A 17,180-nucleotide genomic window follows, 5' to 3' on the forward strand; every position below is an offset into this window, starting at 1 on the left:
GCCCGGCGGGGCTGAGGCGAGCCCGGCGGGGCTGAGGCGAGCCCGGCGGGGCTGAGGCGAGCCCGGCGGGGCTGAGGCGAGCCCGGCGGGGCTGAGGCGAGCCCGGCGGGGCTGAGGCGAGCCCGGCGGGGCTGAGGCGAGCCCGGCCGTGCCGCGGCGATGTCGCAGGGTCCGCCGGACGCGGGGCAGCTCAATGACCTGCCCGACCACTCTCCGCTGGTGCGCGGTGCCGTGTCCGAGCTGCGGCGGCGGGCGGAGGCAGAGCCCGGCCAGCGCTGGCCGCAGCCGCTCTCCGATGCTTTCCTGGTGCGGTTCCTGCGCGCCCGAGACTTCCACCTGGACCTGGCTTGGAGGGTGAGGAGCGGCGGCAGAGGGGGCGGCGGCGGCGGCAGGTCCGGGTGCCCGGGGAGCCCCCGCGTTGGCCGTGGCCAGCCCCGGGCCGGGCCGGGCCGGGAGCAGCCGAGCTCGGCGGGGACGGGCTCTGGGGTGCATCGGTGCCTGCGCTGCCTGGGCCGGGCGAGGCCGAGAGGGGAGTTCCAGGGTGTAACCAGTGTCACTCGTCACGAGTGTCTTCGGCGTGGCACCGAATCCATGTGCGCTGTCGGGCTGGTTTAGTGAGGTATCGATGTGGCAACGTAAAGGCTGTGGTAAGCGTGGTACCGTCACTCGCCTATACAGTAAGTGCGGTAAGGTCACAGCTTCGATTAGGAAACAGCATCCTTCAAAGGACACCCCTGTGATGATTATCAGGATCAGGTTACTTGTAGCCGTACTAGTTTTACTATAGACTTGTAATTACTCTAAAACTATGCGAAAAAACTTCTTTTTGCTAGGAATTAAGTCCTTTACAGCACTCCTTGCAGGCTTTGGTAACTCGTGGTATTTTCCAGGCTCTCTGTATGCCTTTTTGCCACAGAGCGCGCATATTTTTAATATCCAAATGTGCAGATTGTTATCAGCCTTTTTTTTTTTTTTTTTTTTTTAAATTAAAGATTGACAGTCATTAAACCCTTGGAACAGAAAGTATTTCCAAATCCTCCCAGGGCAAAAGCATTTATTCACATGTGCCAACTGAAAGCTGTGTTTCCATGGAATTTTATGTAGATTACACAGTATTGCCCAACAGACATCACCTATTAGTTTCTGACTTCTCTGGACTGTAGATTTTCCAAATTTACTCACCATAAGAGAAAATTGTTTGCATACAGATGAATTGCAGGGTCAAGGTAGCTAAAAAAGGAAATTGAGAAATTTAATGAGTCCCTTAATCATAAATAGCTTTTAAAATGGTATTTTTGTTCTTTTCATTTGACTTGTGAGATTTGCATCATAGCTTTAAACCTTTCCTCCTCAGCAGAAGAACCAAGGAGTCAAGTCAGATTCCTTTGTGTTTTATGTATCTTACTTTTACTTGAAGTCCATGAGATTGTTTTTATCAAAGTTGTGCACTAAAAATTGTAGGACCATGCCTTTTTTTTTCTTTCCCAACAAAAGCCATTTTATTTTCCCATGTTTCTTGGTTCCAAAATGCAGGGCTTAATGAGGACCCATGGACTCCTGAATATCCGCTCCTAATTGCATTGCAGTTGGTTGTTACTGATAATCCTATAGACAAGACAGTGGCACTTCCGAATTTGGCCCATATGGTTTTGCACTTTGATGGGATTGTGAGGCATGTTGGAGGCAGGACTAATCTTTGGGAGTGTGAAATCTAGGCTAGATTTAGAGATGAGAGTCTGCAAAGTAGCAAATTTCCTATGCTCCTCTTGAGAATCAGCCCTCTACACTGAGGACCTGTTTTGAAAAAGTTGTCTTTTTAAAACCTCTTTAGATTTTCTGGGTCTCCACAGGCTGCTAAGTTTCTGAATTTCAAACTTTCCTTTGAATTAAGAGATTCTGATTTCGAAACCAACTGGTGTTTAATGTTTCTGTGTAGAATTTCAGTTCTCCAAGTGCTGTAGCCTCTTGCACTTAATCTTCTGCATTCCAGCTGACACCATTTTCTAGAATACCTCCCTTACAGTCTGGGAAAAATAACAGAAGCACTTTTTTTTTTTTTTTTTTTAATTTTATTTTTTTATTCCCCCACAGGAATGTGTTTATTGCAATTGATGTATCGAGGCCAAAGACAATTATTGTGCAAAAATCTGTTTTGGTCGTAAGTTGTATATTCATCTAACCCAAGCGTGACTTCATGCAGAAGTTAGTACTTCATCCTAGACAGAGCCCTCCTGCCATCAGTCCAGAGAGTGGCTCTTCCCTCCTGTCCTGATTTGATGTTACCTCTTGGTTTGGAGTTCAGGCTGACAAGACTCTTTGCCCACTGGGCTTCTGTGCACTACTGCGTAGTATTTGTAGAGCAGCTAAGGGATAATCTAAGTTCATGGCCCGGAAAATGCGTATAAACAAAGGTTGTCCAGCGTCTTTGTATGGGCTTATACTTAGCCTTAACTGAATCATGAGTCGGGCAACTCACCAGACCTTTTTATTGATGTATTTCTGTTTAATAATTGACACAGATTTATCTGATTTCAGTTATCAACATTTGGAAATGCTCCAGAAAAGAATAATCAGGTAGATTGTGTCAAGACATTCTATTTCTAAATCTTTTATGGTGACTCATAACAGCATTTTTTTACATTTTTTCAGTGGCAATTCCAGACTTGCTTTTAATTACTGGTATATTGATATCTCTCATGCTAGAAGAAAATCCAGCACTGAAACAGGTATCTGTAGTTGAAGGACTTGAAGATGAGATAAAACGGTCTTAATTTTTTGATGACAGTGGTTATTCAGTTAAGCTCAGTAACAGACTATTCTGATAGAACCACAGAATATACTGAGTTGGAAGGGACCCACAGGGATCATTGAAGTGCAGCTCTTGGCCCTGCACAGACACCCCAAGAGTCACACTGTGTGACTGAGAGCATTGTGCAAACGCTTCTTGAACTCTGTCAGGCTTGGTGCTGTGACCACTTCCCTGGGGAGCCTGTGCCAGTGCCCAGCCACCCTCTGGGTGAAGAACTTTTCTAATAACCAACCTAAACCTTCCCTGACACAACTTCAGGCCATTTCCTCATGATTTTTCACTGGTCACCACAGAGATCAGCGTCTGCTCCTTTTTGAATGTACCAGCTGTGTCTGTATGTTTGACTTTGTTGTAATCACCAAAAGCACTGTCACATGGATTCACTAGTGATATGAAATCTGGAGAACTAGCATCTCCTTTTGGACATAAATGTTTCTTCCTGGTTTTTATGCATTATATCCTATAACCTTGTATATTTCAGGTACAAAAATGTACTGAGGACTGACTCTCAGTGCTTTGGAATGCTGTCTTTTTGTACCTGAAATAGATTATACTCTGGGGAACAGAAGGAAAGTATTTGGCATTGAAACTCTATGCAGAGGGTTTTCATAACATACTATTGTAAGCATAATTTTTGTGGCACTGAAAACTCTCCAAATTCTCCAAAACTGTCCAACTCTCTGGGAACCTTTTGCAAATTCTGGTTAATACCAAGGTATATAGCCAGACTTTGGGTTTGCTCTGCATTCAATTTATGGAGGAATGAGAATTTCCTAGTGTATTATGCTGCAAGTAAGATTCTTAGGATGACTATGCTGTACAAGAAATGTTGTTTTCTGTAGTGTGAAACACACTGCTGAGTATCAGACATTATCTCTGAGGATCTTCACATCATTCAAACAAAAATGCTAAGTTGAAATCAGTCACTTGGCTGCTTTTCTTCCATCAGCACCAAGGAATTCCTTGAGAAGGCTGGAAGAGCCCATATTAGCTCTCTGAGCTGACTCTTGAGGAAACACAAATCAGTCAGCCAGGCTTCCCTTAGTGCTAAGCCAATCTTTTTCCAGTGACAAAGAGGTAATGCATGAGGAATCAGGAAAGTTCTGTGTCTCTATAAAATATTTGAAATTCTTTGTCTGCGTATACTGTATGTTTAAATTCTGGGCACACTTGTACACACATATATAAAAAGAAGTATAAAATACATATACATGGAGGTTTATATTATGAAATTCGAGCTGTGGTTTCTCCTGCAAAGAATGCCAGTAGAAAACATTTTTCCCCAAGCATTGTATGCATTGATACAACTTCTGACACAACAGAGGCCTAATTCTGCCTAACATCCACACTTATATTAAGAAGCAGTTATTGTCAAGAAGAAAGATAATTAATTTATGTATACAGATGTATTAGTTTCCCTAACAAGCACCATGTTTTCTAGTTCTCTTGCTTCTAAGTAAAGTACTAAGTTCACTTTGGTTTGTAGGACATGAATCTTGGTTTAATTGGTAACTTCGTAATCTCTAATGTTCAGAAATCTGGAACTATCCCCAACAGACATCAGGGAAAAAACCTCTTAATTAATGCTTAACTCCAGACACTGGAGTTTTTCATCCAGCTTCCCCACCCTGCCCCCCCCCCCCCCTTATCAAGTTATCTTGCATCTATTTTCAGATGCTGAGCAGACGCTAAGTAGGTTATTCAGTTTGTAAACACAGATAATTATACATTGAGATGTATTTCTTGTGTTGTTACCTGCGTGAGCCATTTTTTATATTGAATGTAATGAATGCATCTGTTTTTCCTGAGAGTAGGTTGTTTTATCTATATCCAAACTGATTGTTATGTTTTTCCCTGCTGAAAAAAAGGCCTACTTGAAAAAAAATTTCGCATGAATTTCTACACTTAAACAGTGTCAAACTAGAAAACTTCTAAACCACTGATAGTATTTGAATTCCTTTAAATGTTTAAGGATTACTCTTTTAAGTGGCCTTGTGAGACATGACTATGTCCAGCTGTAAGAAAGGGTTTGCTTACATAAATAAAAATCTACAGAATATCTGCCAAAGCAAGCTATGGATTCTGTGCAAGATTCTCTAATGCTAGCCTTTACTTCACATCTAAATCATTATAGGTAATTGGGTTAGGTTTTCAAAATCTGAGAACTCTTCAGCACTTTGTGATTTTCTTGCCAAGGGAAGTATATTTTAGGCTTAACCAAGTTGTATGCCTGAAAGATGCACCACTTATTTGTGTCATGGAAAGTGTCCAACCAGGTATTTACTCCTTAATGGGTGTGCTAGTAGGTTATCTATGCCTTCTGTAAGGATCTTGAGTGCATCACAAGCTGAAAACACCATTCTCTTTCTTCAAAGTCCAAGAACTTAAATCCTTGTTGTTTCCAACTTGGAAAATGAAAATATAATGAAATATAATGTAAATATAAAGAAAATGAGAAATTAACTGTATTAACTAGACAGGATTATTTAGGGTATTCAATTAATGTGTCATTTTTATTCTTGTCTTAGTTTTGTCAGGAAGTTCTTCAAAGAGGGGTTTAAAATATATACGTTCATGAAGTTGTGGTACCACAGATTTTAGAAGGAAGGTAACAAATGACAAAGATACAGATGTTTGCATAGTTGTTTTTGGGGTGTTTTTTTCTTTTGCTGCTATTTCAGAGTCTGTTTTGGAAAGACCAAAGGAAAAAACATGTTGACATTGCTGTCTGGCACAAAGCAGAAGTCGGGATTGCTCAAACAGTGCCCTTTGTAGACAGTCAAGTACTGACAGAGTGAGATAATCAGAGTACCTCAACAGGCCTATCTTTGCAATTCTGGTGAAGTTCTGTTTCGCAAATTAACTTACTTTCTCTACTTCCTCCCTCTTTCCCTCACCTTGTTTGTTAGTTTTAAAATTAACCTAGGCTAAAACGGATTAAATGCAGTCAAGATACTTCTAATAAAATTCTCCTAATGGTTAAATGTTTCTTTCTATAGTGATGGTTTAAGATGCGGCTTTTATCTGTTTTTTTTTACTGTCAAATCAAGTGGGATTCTAGCGTGGTATACATATTTTTTATTATTTTTTAATCTAAATACATATTTATAGGCTCTATTTCCATTAAAAATGCAGCTAACTTCTGATCAGTGTACCATGTATTTTTATGTAAATTTTGCTGATAAACAATAATGTTTTATAAATAGATTCCTTATGGCAATTCATTTGAGAGATCTTCAAAACCATTCAATACCTTAATCTGAGCGGAAAAGCATTAAACTGAAGAAAAAGTATGTTTTATGTAAAATGATATAAGAAGCTTGAAAGTAAAGGGAAGGGTAAGAGATAAGATTAATTATCTAACATGAACATGCTGTGAGCTATGTGATGGTGAGTTTCAGGTCTCTCTAAGCGTCTGTAGGGATGAATTCAATTTTACTGAAGTTCCTTCTGATCATTCTTCCAATGAAAATGCTGAAGAAATGCTTAGATACAAGAAATTTGTACATTTTTAAAGGTTATATTCTGTTAGCTGGACCTGACATCTCTTTTAACTTTAGTATTTCTGTTGCAAAATATAGAGTAATTGATAAAGGAAAAAATTAATTTCTGTTAATACAAATTATAAGAAATAAAAGACTTTTGGTTGATGTTTTCAGCGCAGTGAACACACTTAAGTTGTGAAACTGTACCAAAGATCAGATTGAGTTTCTCTGTTTCATGAAATACAGACATAGTTTTAAAAGCTAGGCTGTGCATGTTTCCTTTAAGATTTAAAGCTGCATTTCAGTTCGTTGTGAAACAAGGTACTGAAAAAATCTGATTCCCTTAGCTGCTTTGAAGGTCTTGGGTTAAAACTCTAAGTCATAGCCATTGAGGAAATTAAAACTAAATGTGAATTACTTGTAATAGTGATCTCTCTACTTTCCAAACCTAGTGATGGAGAGCTTTGCAGAGATGATACAGCAGAGGCAAATTTTAGTTGATGAGCTGTGAGGAGGCATTTTAGAAGACAGTCTTGCATAGCTTCCTACTTATGCAAAATGTCTTAAATAAATTTTAGTTGCAGGGCATAGCTGATTTTCCCCACAACCAAATCAATATTAAAGGAGAAACAATAATTAGATTTGGAAGGTAGAAATATTGCAACACCAACTTAATTTTTCACGATCTGTCTCTAAGATGACCTTTCACAGTGCTGCCTGTAATTCTGCAACACAGAGTTTACCTCATGAAGGCACACCTTTAATTTCCTCTTCCCTAGCATTATTCCCTGGCCTTTCAACACACAGTTCCTCCTGTGCCTTAGAAATACTGGTTGTGGTGCTGCCTCCCAGCCTTGGGAACCAGGGTGACCAAGTCCCTGACGGCAGGTGGGATCTCTGTTTCAGCCAAACCGGTCCTCATTATTTCCACTCTGTGGGAGGGAGATTGTCAAATGTATAAGGGACCCACTACTTTGTTATATTCTCTTATTTCAGGGAGTAGAATGGACCTCAAAAATGGTTTTGGATATGCTGGTGAGCATACCTGTTTCAAATACTAAACTGGAATTATTGATGACTGTGTAAACAAAATAGCGAGAGAGTGAGTGAAGGAGAATGTTCCTCCATAAAACTGTACATGTCTAAATTTAAAAAAAATCCTGAATAAGTCTGATGCAGTAGCAAAAGGAACAATGCTATAGGTAACCTGAGCAGAAAAAAAAAAAAAAAAAGGGGGTTAGATTCATTTTACATGGAAACTACAAGCTTATTGTACATTCAGTGTTCTTTTCTGACACAAGATGACAACTGCAGTCCATTAGTGATTTGACTGGTTTATAAATTCATCATGGTAATTTACTCACTTACTTGATCCCGTATAGCAACATTCTGGTTTTAGGAGTGATTTGGTAAAAATATACAATTAAATTATAGCTCATTTAATGAATTAAACCTGTGACCACGTATGGAAAACATATTTTTACTGTGCTCTTCCTATAATAGCTGATGCTTACCTGACATCCCTTTTTTTTTTTTTTTTTTTTTTTTTTTTTTTCCCAGTTATTGAAGAATTATCAGAAGTGGAGAATTGAATGCCCAGAAATAAGTGCAGATTTACAACCATCTTCTGTTCTTGGTCTTTTGCAAGCTGGCTATCACGGAGTCCTAAGGTCAAGAGACCCACATGGAAGCAAAGTTCTAATATACAGAATTGGTGCGTGACAAAATTGCTTGGAACAGTTTCACATCTGAATCTGACACTGAAGTTTTTTAGTTTTGTTTGTTTGCCTTGTTTGGTTTTGTGGTTTATTTTTTAATTATCGCCATTTCAGCAGCAAACCAAAAGCACTTTTTGTGTACAGCTGCAGGGATTGATAAAACTAGATCCTATCAGAATATCTTAACTAGAAAGCTAGTATATTTATGTTCCTTGCTAGAAATGCTTTTACATGAATATAAAGGTGAATTTACTGAGCTATAACAGTTAAATAATTTTGCTTATATATTGGTATGGCTTGAGCTGTACAATCCCTTATGAAGACCCTAATTTTCTTTTTAGTGAAATTCTTGTGGCATCAAAAGATTTTGAAGGTTAGAACTTTTAAAGCTCTGAGTGTCCCAAAAATCATTTGACTTCATGTAAATTTTCAAAGCCATGGGCTGAGACTGTGGTACTGATACAGATGCAACAGAGTGGGGAGAACACAAAGGTGTACACCTAGTCATGTATCAATGTTCAGTTTGGGCTTGGATGAGCACTTCAGGTTTTCACTGCTTACTTGTAGCCAAAAAGCCCTAGCTAACACATGGAAAATGCTTGATGTACCTCCCAAAAATATTTTCAAAATGTACATAGTTAAATGACCACCATATCTCATTATGCTTATTTTGGACAGAGGCTTTGACAACTTTCAAAGAATTTTCTTATTATCACCTGGTCTAATAGATAGTTGTGCCCTCTAAAGCTTTCATCTAGGGTTAAGGCTCATCCCACGCCATTTTTCACTCAGGCCTCAGAAGAAAAATAAGTGAGATTCACTGAATCACACCACAATTACAGTGGTGAAAAACAACTAAATTGATTGGATTAATGATCTGTAGTTTCTGCTAGCATGACTGTTACTGAATTGTACCTTATACTGGTAGAACATGCTACATTACGTGGTACAATCTACTAAAAGAGCATCAAAATGTATGAGAGAAGGCACACAAAGTAATTTATTCACTCGCAAAACAATTTATTTCCGGAACTTTGTTCTTGCTGGGTAATTCTTGTTCCTGAGAAGCACATTAGAAGCCGTAGGAAGAAAAAGTGCAGCTGTATGGGGTTTTCTCATGGTAATGCAGAGTAATCTATCTTCTCTTCAGGACAATGGGATCCCAGTTTATTTACAGCATATGATGTGTTTCGTGTAAGTCTCATCACATCTGAACTCATTGTAAAGGAGATCGAGACTCAGCGAAATGGAGTCAAGGCCATCTTTGACCTTCAAGGATGGAGATTTGCTCATGCTTTTCAAATCAGTCCAGCAGTGGCCAAGAAAATTGCTGCTGTTCTCACAGTGAGTATGACATAATGTTTTATGCAGCTTCATTGCTGTAACTTGCAATTTTTCATCTCTTCCAAGTAAATTTTCTTTCTGTAGGCCTTCTCAGACTATGCAGCTAAGAAACTAAGAAGAACAAAATCCTAAATCCATTACAAGTTGTGCTTGATTTTACTTAAAGTTTATTCTTCTATAGCAGTAAATGCCCTCTAACTTCTGGTGTTTTATAAGAACTCCACCAATCCGTTACAACACAAGAATTTCATGACTGGAGAAGCAAATGAAGCCTAGTTTTGGAAGGATCTCTGTTTGTTATCCTGTTTCATCTCTTCTCTTCCATTCTTTTGTGTATTATCTCAATATTTAAAGCATTTATTCCTGGCTTAGAGAATACTAAAAATAGCATGCACTGTGAGCAATTAAGAGCAAGACACTCCTAACTTGTTACGAGTAAGGATGATGCTTATGTGATCTTCCATCTGCTAACAACAGAACGTGTAACGTTTGTTTTGCTTGCTTTCTTCCCCACAACGTGAGTATGGTTTTGTGCAAATCACTGCTACCTCACCTCATATTTTTTACAAAACTTCACAGGATTTTACTGTCTTTAAGGCTTATTCCTTTCTGCCAAATTTAGTTGAACCTTGCCACTGGATTTGAGAGAAAAAAAAAAATTAAAGAAAAAGGGAGACAGAGAATTGACAGACAAGCTACAGTGTAGTCTTATCATCTTATTTTCCTTCAGAAGTTATGCTGAAAGTCAGTAATAATAAAATTGTTAGCCTGTGATGTGGAAATGAGCCAGGGAGATAATCTCTTGCTCTGATTTGGTAAGGTTCATATCTGAGATTCAATCAAATCTTAGTCATTGAATTAATATCATCCGAACTTCAGATGTTTTTCCTTTCTGGTATCTACTGTAGAACTTTATTGAAACCATTAGGTATTCCCAGCTTTGCATATCTAGAATAGATGGTGTTATGCAGTGGGCCAGATCTCATGAAAACAGGACTAGTGAGGGTGTTTCAGTTGATTTCTGAGGTAGTAAACACATTGCTGGTAATTTTTTTAACCTTGAAATAGAGCAGAAAGGAAGGAGAATAGAATTTGCAAGTACACCTAAAGGTTTCAATCCATTACCTCAAAGCGGGGAATTCTTGCACTATGATGTTTCCATCTTGACCTATTTCTGATTTGTTCAATGTTTTTCAAACTTCTAAATGCTTATTCTAGCTATGTAAAAAGAAAATAATAAAAAAAAGAAATGTGTTTCTAGTGCTCTTTTCTAAGAAGAGAAAGAACTTTAATTTTTTCAGGTTTTGTTTTTTGTCCCCTGATTCCTTTCCTCACTCTTTACTGGGTTTTTAAGTTTTATCCAGAGATTCTTAGTGTTCTTCAATATCATAGAACCACAGAATTATAGAATAACGTTAAGTTGGAAGGCACTCATCAGAATCACCAAGACCAACTCCTGGCCCTAAGCAGAGCACCCCAAGAGTCACAGCATGTGGCTGGGAACATTGTCCAAACACTTCCTGAACTCTTGTCTTGGAGCTTGGAGCTGTGACCACTTCCCTGGGGAGCCTGTTCCAGCACCCAACCAATCTCTGGGTGAAGAACTTTTTCCTTAAATCCAATATAAGCTTCCTCTGACACAACTTCAGGCCATTCCCTTGGGTCCTGTGTCTCTTCTCCTCACAATGAAATTGCAGACTGTGATGAGGTTTCTCCTCAGTCTCAACTTCTCCAGGCTGAACTGACCAAGTGACTTCAGCTGCTCCTCACACAACTTCCCCTCCAGACTCTTCACCATCTTTTTTGCCCTCATTTGAAGCTCTCTAATAGCTTAATGCCTTTTTTTTTTTATATTAGGGTGCTCAAAACTGCACACAGTGTTCAGGGTGAGGCCGCCCCAGTGCAGAGCAGAGTGGGACAGTGCCCTCCTTTGCCCAACTGGTGATGCTGTGCCTGATGCACCCCAGGGCATGCTTAATGCACTCCAGAATGTGCTTATAAGTAAAAATTAAGAAACCTTAACCTGTGTTTTACTCAATAAATGTGTCTTGCAAATTACTATCCTGTATCAGAAAAAAAAGAAGTTAATAGAACGGAAGTACGTACTAAGGAATGGAAAGCACAGTATGAATAATAAGTTGACATTGTCTTGAAAAATCTGTTATCCCAGGCAGAAAGTTATTTCATGAAAATCATGATAGTAGACTTTAAGTATATGATATCCCATAATAACATTAAGTTATTAATGTTATTAAACATACAAGCTGATAATTTTAAGGCCTTTGTCATATATTAAAATCTAAAAGGAGTGGCACTAAAGAAACATATTGGCTTTGGGTTTTTTCTTCCTTAGAACTATTGACCTAGTGAGGAGATATGTTTGTGAGAAGTACCATTTTTATACGCAGAAAACATCTGGGTCAGAGGTAGTATCGGGTGGGATATGAAGGGAAGCTGTACTTTCCCCATTGTGCTAAGCTTGTTTTGAGCACTGCCATATTTTCTTTTAAATTTCAAAGATCTGGAATTTTAAATGAACGCAAGTAGAATTCAAGTTGTTTTTTATTATAAAGGCTGTATAGCAGGTATTTTTAAAATTTCATTAAAACAGTAATCTTGTTGTAAAGTTGAACTTCTGGCTTGGCCAAATTCCTAGTAATTTCAAGGCTTATATCTAAATGATGAATATTACTTATTTAATTTAAAGTTAGTATCTTCAGTAGTTAATATATATTTATGTATTATCCTTCAGGCTGAAAATGGCCAATAAAAGCACATAGCTAGATAGCTTTTTTGTAAATTAGTAGCAGAATCTTGTGAAAAAACGTACTTTAGAAGAAAGATTGAGCACGAGGTTTGTGTACAGTACTTATGGGCAATTTGGTGATAGTTTCCTTTTTTGTTTTTCTGTTTATTTGTTTTCAATATTCAATCTCACTTCATACTGAGATTAAAAAAAAAAAAAAAAAGGTGAGATTTTTCCTTGTGATGGGAGGAACAAGATAGGATTTTTCTAAATGTTGCTCTTAATTTACATTGCTACAACACTACAAAATGCAGGAATTGGCAAGGTCAGGAGGGATACTTTAACCATGGGCTAGACAGTTTTGACAGGCTTGTCCTTAGTAATAGAGGTGCTTCAATAATATTTTCTTTTTCTTACTCTGTTTTTCATGTATGCTGACAGGATTCCTTTCCACTGAAAGTTCGAGGTATCCACTTGATTAATGAGCCTTTATTCTTCCACCCAGTCTTCACTCTAATTAAGCCTTTTCTCACTGAAAAAATAAAGCAACGGGTGAGTGCACACACATATTTCTTTCTGCCACAAAGCCTTTATATGACAATCTGCAGCACTTTCCTTAGGCTCTGTTACTCCTGAGTACTGAAGAGCATAAATCATTTTTGTTTGTTAGTGCCATACAGACCTCCAGAATCTAACAGTAAAGCATTTGCAGTTATTAATAACATGAGACTTGCAAGTGGTGCAGTTATCACTGCGCTAAAGATAAAAAATACTCTGACATAAAGAGGTTAAATAACTTGCTTGAGGTCACATAATAATTCCATAAAGAGGTTAAATAACTTGCTTGAGGTCACATAATAATTCTTCTGCAGAGCTAGAAAGAAATAGGTCCTGGATTTCCCAGTACTCTGCCTATAAATGATAGAGAAGAATTATCAACGAACAGTGTTTTATGGTCCAAGTCGTGCAGAGTTAGTAAAAGACAACTCTTTAACTCTGACAAACCTCCAGAGACATTTATGAGTCAAAAATTGGTCAGACTTAATTTCTAAGGTGTGTTGTGGGGTTTTTTTTTTTTTTTTTTTCTTTTTTTTTTTTTTTTTTCTTTTTTTTTTCTCCCAAATAGTTCCTTAGTTGCTTTAAATAGTTTTGCGGTTATAGATCTGCCAATAGATTTGTATTTGGATGCAAAAGTATGCCAAGGACTATGGTCTGTTGCAGCATAGGAAAAATATTGGAGTTTTCAGCTGGCACAAAAGTGAAGTGGTAGCAGCAGGACTAAGGTACAAAATAAGCATCCCTGCCTATTTTTATTCCCCTTCTGAAGCCTCCTTTTCTCAGCACATGGACCTTGGGCATTTGCAATAGCCACTGCCTGCCAGGACAGTAGATCCTAGAAAAGTATCAGACTGGAAGTAATAAACAAGGCTTCAAAATAACTACAATAAAGCAAGAGGAGAAGAACCAAACCTACAATATTGCCAGGGTTAAAGTGGAGAAATAGTCCAGAATCTAATTCCAGTTGGAATTGAAAGATAAGAACTGATATATAGATTCTGTTGAGTATCTTCCTTGACACCTGTCTGAACCTACATACTTGCTACATAATCTTGCTTTTAAATATGTGTGGCAGGACCAGATAGTGATGGCCATGAGCCAGACACAGCTCTTTTCTTGGAAATGACTGAAGGGCAATTACAAAACAAATCACCAGTCTTCTCATGGTTTAGCTCAGTTTAGCAGTTTGGATGTAGTGTTTACTGTCATCGGCATTGCTAAACCAGTCTGGAACAAGTGTGTAGTTAGTTTTGGCTCCTGTGCTCATCCTATGTCCTGTCAAGACAATAGGATACAAAACACAGCTACATAAAATGCAGTTCTCAGGTTGTAGCTCATCCTTCAGATTCAGAGCAGGATAGAGTTTGACCACCTAGGGGAAACTCACAAGGGTAGCTCCTCCCTTTAAGGAGCTCATCATGAATACATACACTTACTTAGTTAAACCAAGCTGGTGGGTTCAGCTTTTGCACTGAGATGCTTTGCTGCCTGTTCTAACTCAATAGTCTAGCATTCATACCCAAGTAAATGCGTTTAATATTTTGGTTTAGGTGTACATGCATGGAAATAACTACTTGCAGAGTCTCACCGAACACTTCCCTGTCAGCATTCTCCCACAGGAATATGGGGGGGAGGAAGTCTCCATTGAAGAGCTGGCCAAGGAATGGACTGACTTCATAATGGCATCTTCAGATTATCTTCAGAGCATTTCTCTGGTTGGTTAGGAATAACCTTAATAGAGTGTTTTATCAATTCTTGAACACTGGAATTGGAAAAAAGTTTAATATGACAACTATTTTCTATTGTGAGTGAAACCAGGGCAATCACTGAATGCTATATTGGCTGCACTTTTATAGTAACTGGAGTCTATCACTTTGTATGTCTGAAAAGATTAATGAATTTTACATATTTGTTGCACTTTTTGTAATTGAGTAACTTGTATGCCAGAAAGCTGAAGAGTGCATTGCGTATCAGATTGATACTCCTGCTGTTAGGTCTCTTTGGGACAACTCACCTGTAACAATGCAGTCCAGAAGCTTACGCTTAGCTCTTGTACCTTGGCTTGTCAAGACAACAGGATACAAAACAAAGTGAAAAAACAAAAAAACTGTGAATAGGGTAGAGTAGTTTGTTGCAAATATAAGACTATAGGGCTAATTAATTTACAAGGAGTGAAGAGGCTGCTTTTTGGATTGATTCTCAGGGAAAAAATGCTGCTTTGTGTCAAATTGAAAATTAGCCATAGTAAGACATTTGTGTTACTCTTTGTGCTGCTTGTGCACCTTCCCTTTTTTGTGCTAATTAACGGAGTAATCTTCAAGTTTTATAGAGAAAACACCATCTACGTATTCTTCAAAGGACAGTGTGAATCAGGAGAAGGAGCTGGTAAGAGTCAAAACAACTCTGAAAATTCTTATTTTCTTTCTTCAAAGTGATACTATCTATGGTCAACTATAATCAACCCAGATTATTATCCTTTATTCCCTAGTGTAGAGGACTACAAAGGTCAAAAGTTTCCAGCTGTTTGCATTATCTGTTTGTTTCAGGGTGTAAAGTAGGTTAACCTTTTCGGATCTGAACTTTAGAAATATCTGTTGTATGTTTTAAGGGTGTTTTGAGGTCACTTTGGACCTCAGCACAGGAGATGATTGGTATTGTAATTTTATTTTCAGTACAGTAATTGACAGTTTGCAAGTCTATTTGCTGCTGGGCACTGAAAGAAATGATTTTTAATTTCCAGTGAGACTACATCTTCATTTCTATTGGGGTAATTAAAATAAACCAAAACCTCCATACTTACTGAAAACAGGTTTTTGGTTTGTTTTGAAAGGGCATTGTTGACATATGAATACTGCATGTGTGAAAGCTATCACTCACACTACACTGCAGTATCATGCTGCAATCCCCTGTATTTAGTAATCCCAACCATTATTTTACTTTTCTCTCAGCTTTCTCCTAAACTCTCTGTTAGTACACCAACTAATAGAATTCATTTACCCAGTTCTTAACTTTGTTTTTGCATAAGCACTATATATTTAAGCATTCCGTATGAATTTTCCTATAAATAAATACATTAAAAAATGCTTTTTTCTCAGGTAGCTAGAAATGATAACTTCAGTTATTTTGTAATCTTTGGGACATTGGGATGGTATATAGGCATAGGGGACAGAAATGAAACTATCCTATTAGAAATTTCTTACTTTAGATTATGATTAGGAAGGCATTATTGCAAGAGTCCTTGGAAACTATTCTTTTTAGCAAGAGGAACATCTGTGAAAGACCCATGAGAGTACTTGCTGGTTGTAGTTTCTTCTGGTGTGGTAAGATCAATGCCAGAAATTCTTTCAAAACTGACAACTTTTTTTTCCTTTCTTCCAATTTCTGAATTTCCTCACGTGCCTTTTTAATTTTTCTCTCAAAATATTTTTGAAATGGGGCCTAAATTTAAAGAAACCTTTTTTCAGATACATGATTCTATGGAAATGTATTTCACATATATTTCTTTTTCTCAGATTGAACTATTTTGTGATACAAAAGCTCCTTAAATAGAGGAGTTCGATGAGCTGCGAATTCTTTATAAGAAAATAGACTAAGTAGTCAGGTATCTGGCAATTGCTCAAGTGTGTAACTCAAGTTCCAAGTAATTTACCAGCTGGAGAACCGAAGCTATTGTCTTAATATTGCAGTCCTTTAATTTTAATTTGTGAATGTAAACTGCACAAAGGAATGAACCATGTTTCAGTGAACAAGAAAATTTAAACTTTTCCTATGAAACCAATCTCTGATTGCTACTGGTTCATGTAGCAGAAACCTCATTTGATTGCATATGTATATGCATATTTAGCTGGGGCTTTTTAATCTTTATTTGGACTTTACCAGCTCTATGAATATAAAGTCCTAAATGTCTTCAGAAATACCCTGATCCTGTTATTAAGTGGTAGCATGTTTGCATAACTCAACAGTTAGAGCACTGATTGCAGTTATTTTTTCCTGAACTGTTAATTATTTTTTAATGTTTACATATTATATAGGAGGTGGGAAACCTTACTTGCTATTGCTGCTAATAATAAGGACACAAGATAGCTGGAACATTTACATAATGAATAGTGGAGATATTGGTATGATATGTGGTGGTGTTGCAGCTTTGAGCAGCAGCCAACAAAACAAAGATCCCTAAGTGCATTATTCTTTATAAACATTGGGAATGCCTTAAAAAAAAAAAAAATCTCCTGTTAAACGGTGCAAATATATTTTACTACTGACTCTAAACACGATGTAATGCACAATTTTTAAAAGATTTCTCTCTTTTTTAATGTATTAGCATGTTTTAATTAATAAACCCTTTCTGGTTGAACCAACCTCGTCTGTCATTGATACAAGTGATGCCTTAAGTTTTAGCTTTCATGTTTTTCAGATTCTGTGCTGCCTAGGCGTGCAGTTCTATGTCTCATATTAAGTGTTAGTCAGCTCTCTTCAGAGAGTAGTTAGACAAAACAAATCCTTTCCCAGATGGAGAACAA

At 37.9% G+C, this 17,180-nt stretch overlaps 1 protein-coding gene across 1 annotated transcript; it reads left to right on the top strand.

Annotated features, from left to right (window-relative positions):
• Positions 1-159: 159 nt before the first annotated feature.
• On the top strand, positions 160-16,939 carry TTPA (alpha tocopherol transfer protein). The gene is made up of 5 exons (XM_040087357.1): positions 160-354; positions 7,855-8,008; positions 9,163-9,356; positions 12,544-12,654; positions 14,211-16,939. The coding sequence occupies exons 1-5, from the start codon at positions 160-162 to the stop codon at positions 14,382-14,384; spliced, it is 828 nt and encodes a 275-aa protein (XP_039943291.1). The 3' UTR covers positions 14,385-16,939.
• Positions 16,940-17,180: the final 241 nt, after the last annotated feature.

The sequence above is a fragment of the Hirundo rustica genome, chromosome 1, assembly GCF_015227805.2.
Source record: "Hirundo rustica isolate bHirRus1 chromosome 1, bHirRus1.pri.v3, whole genome shotgun sequence".
Lineage (NCBI taxonomy): Eukaryota > Metazoa > Chordata > Aves > Passeriformes > Hirundinidae > Hirundo > Hirundo rustica.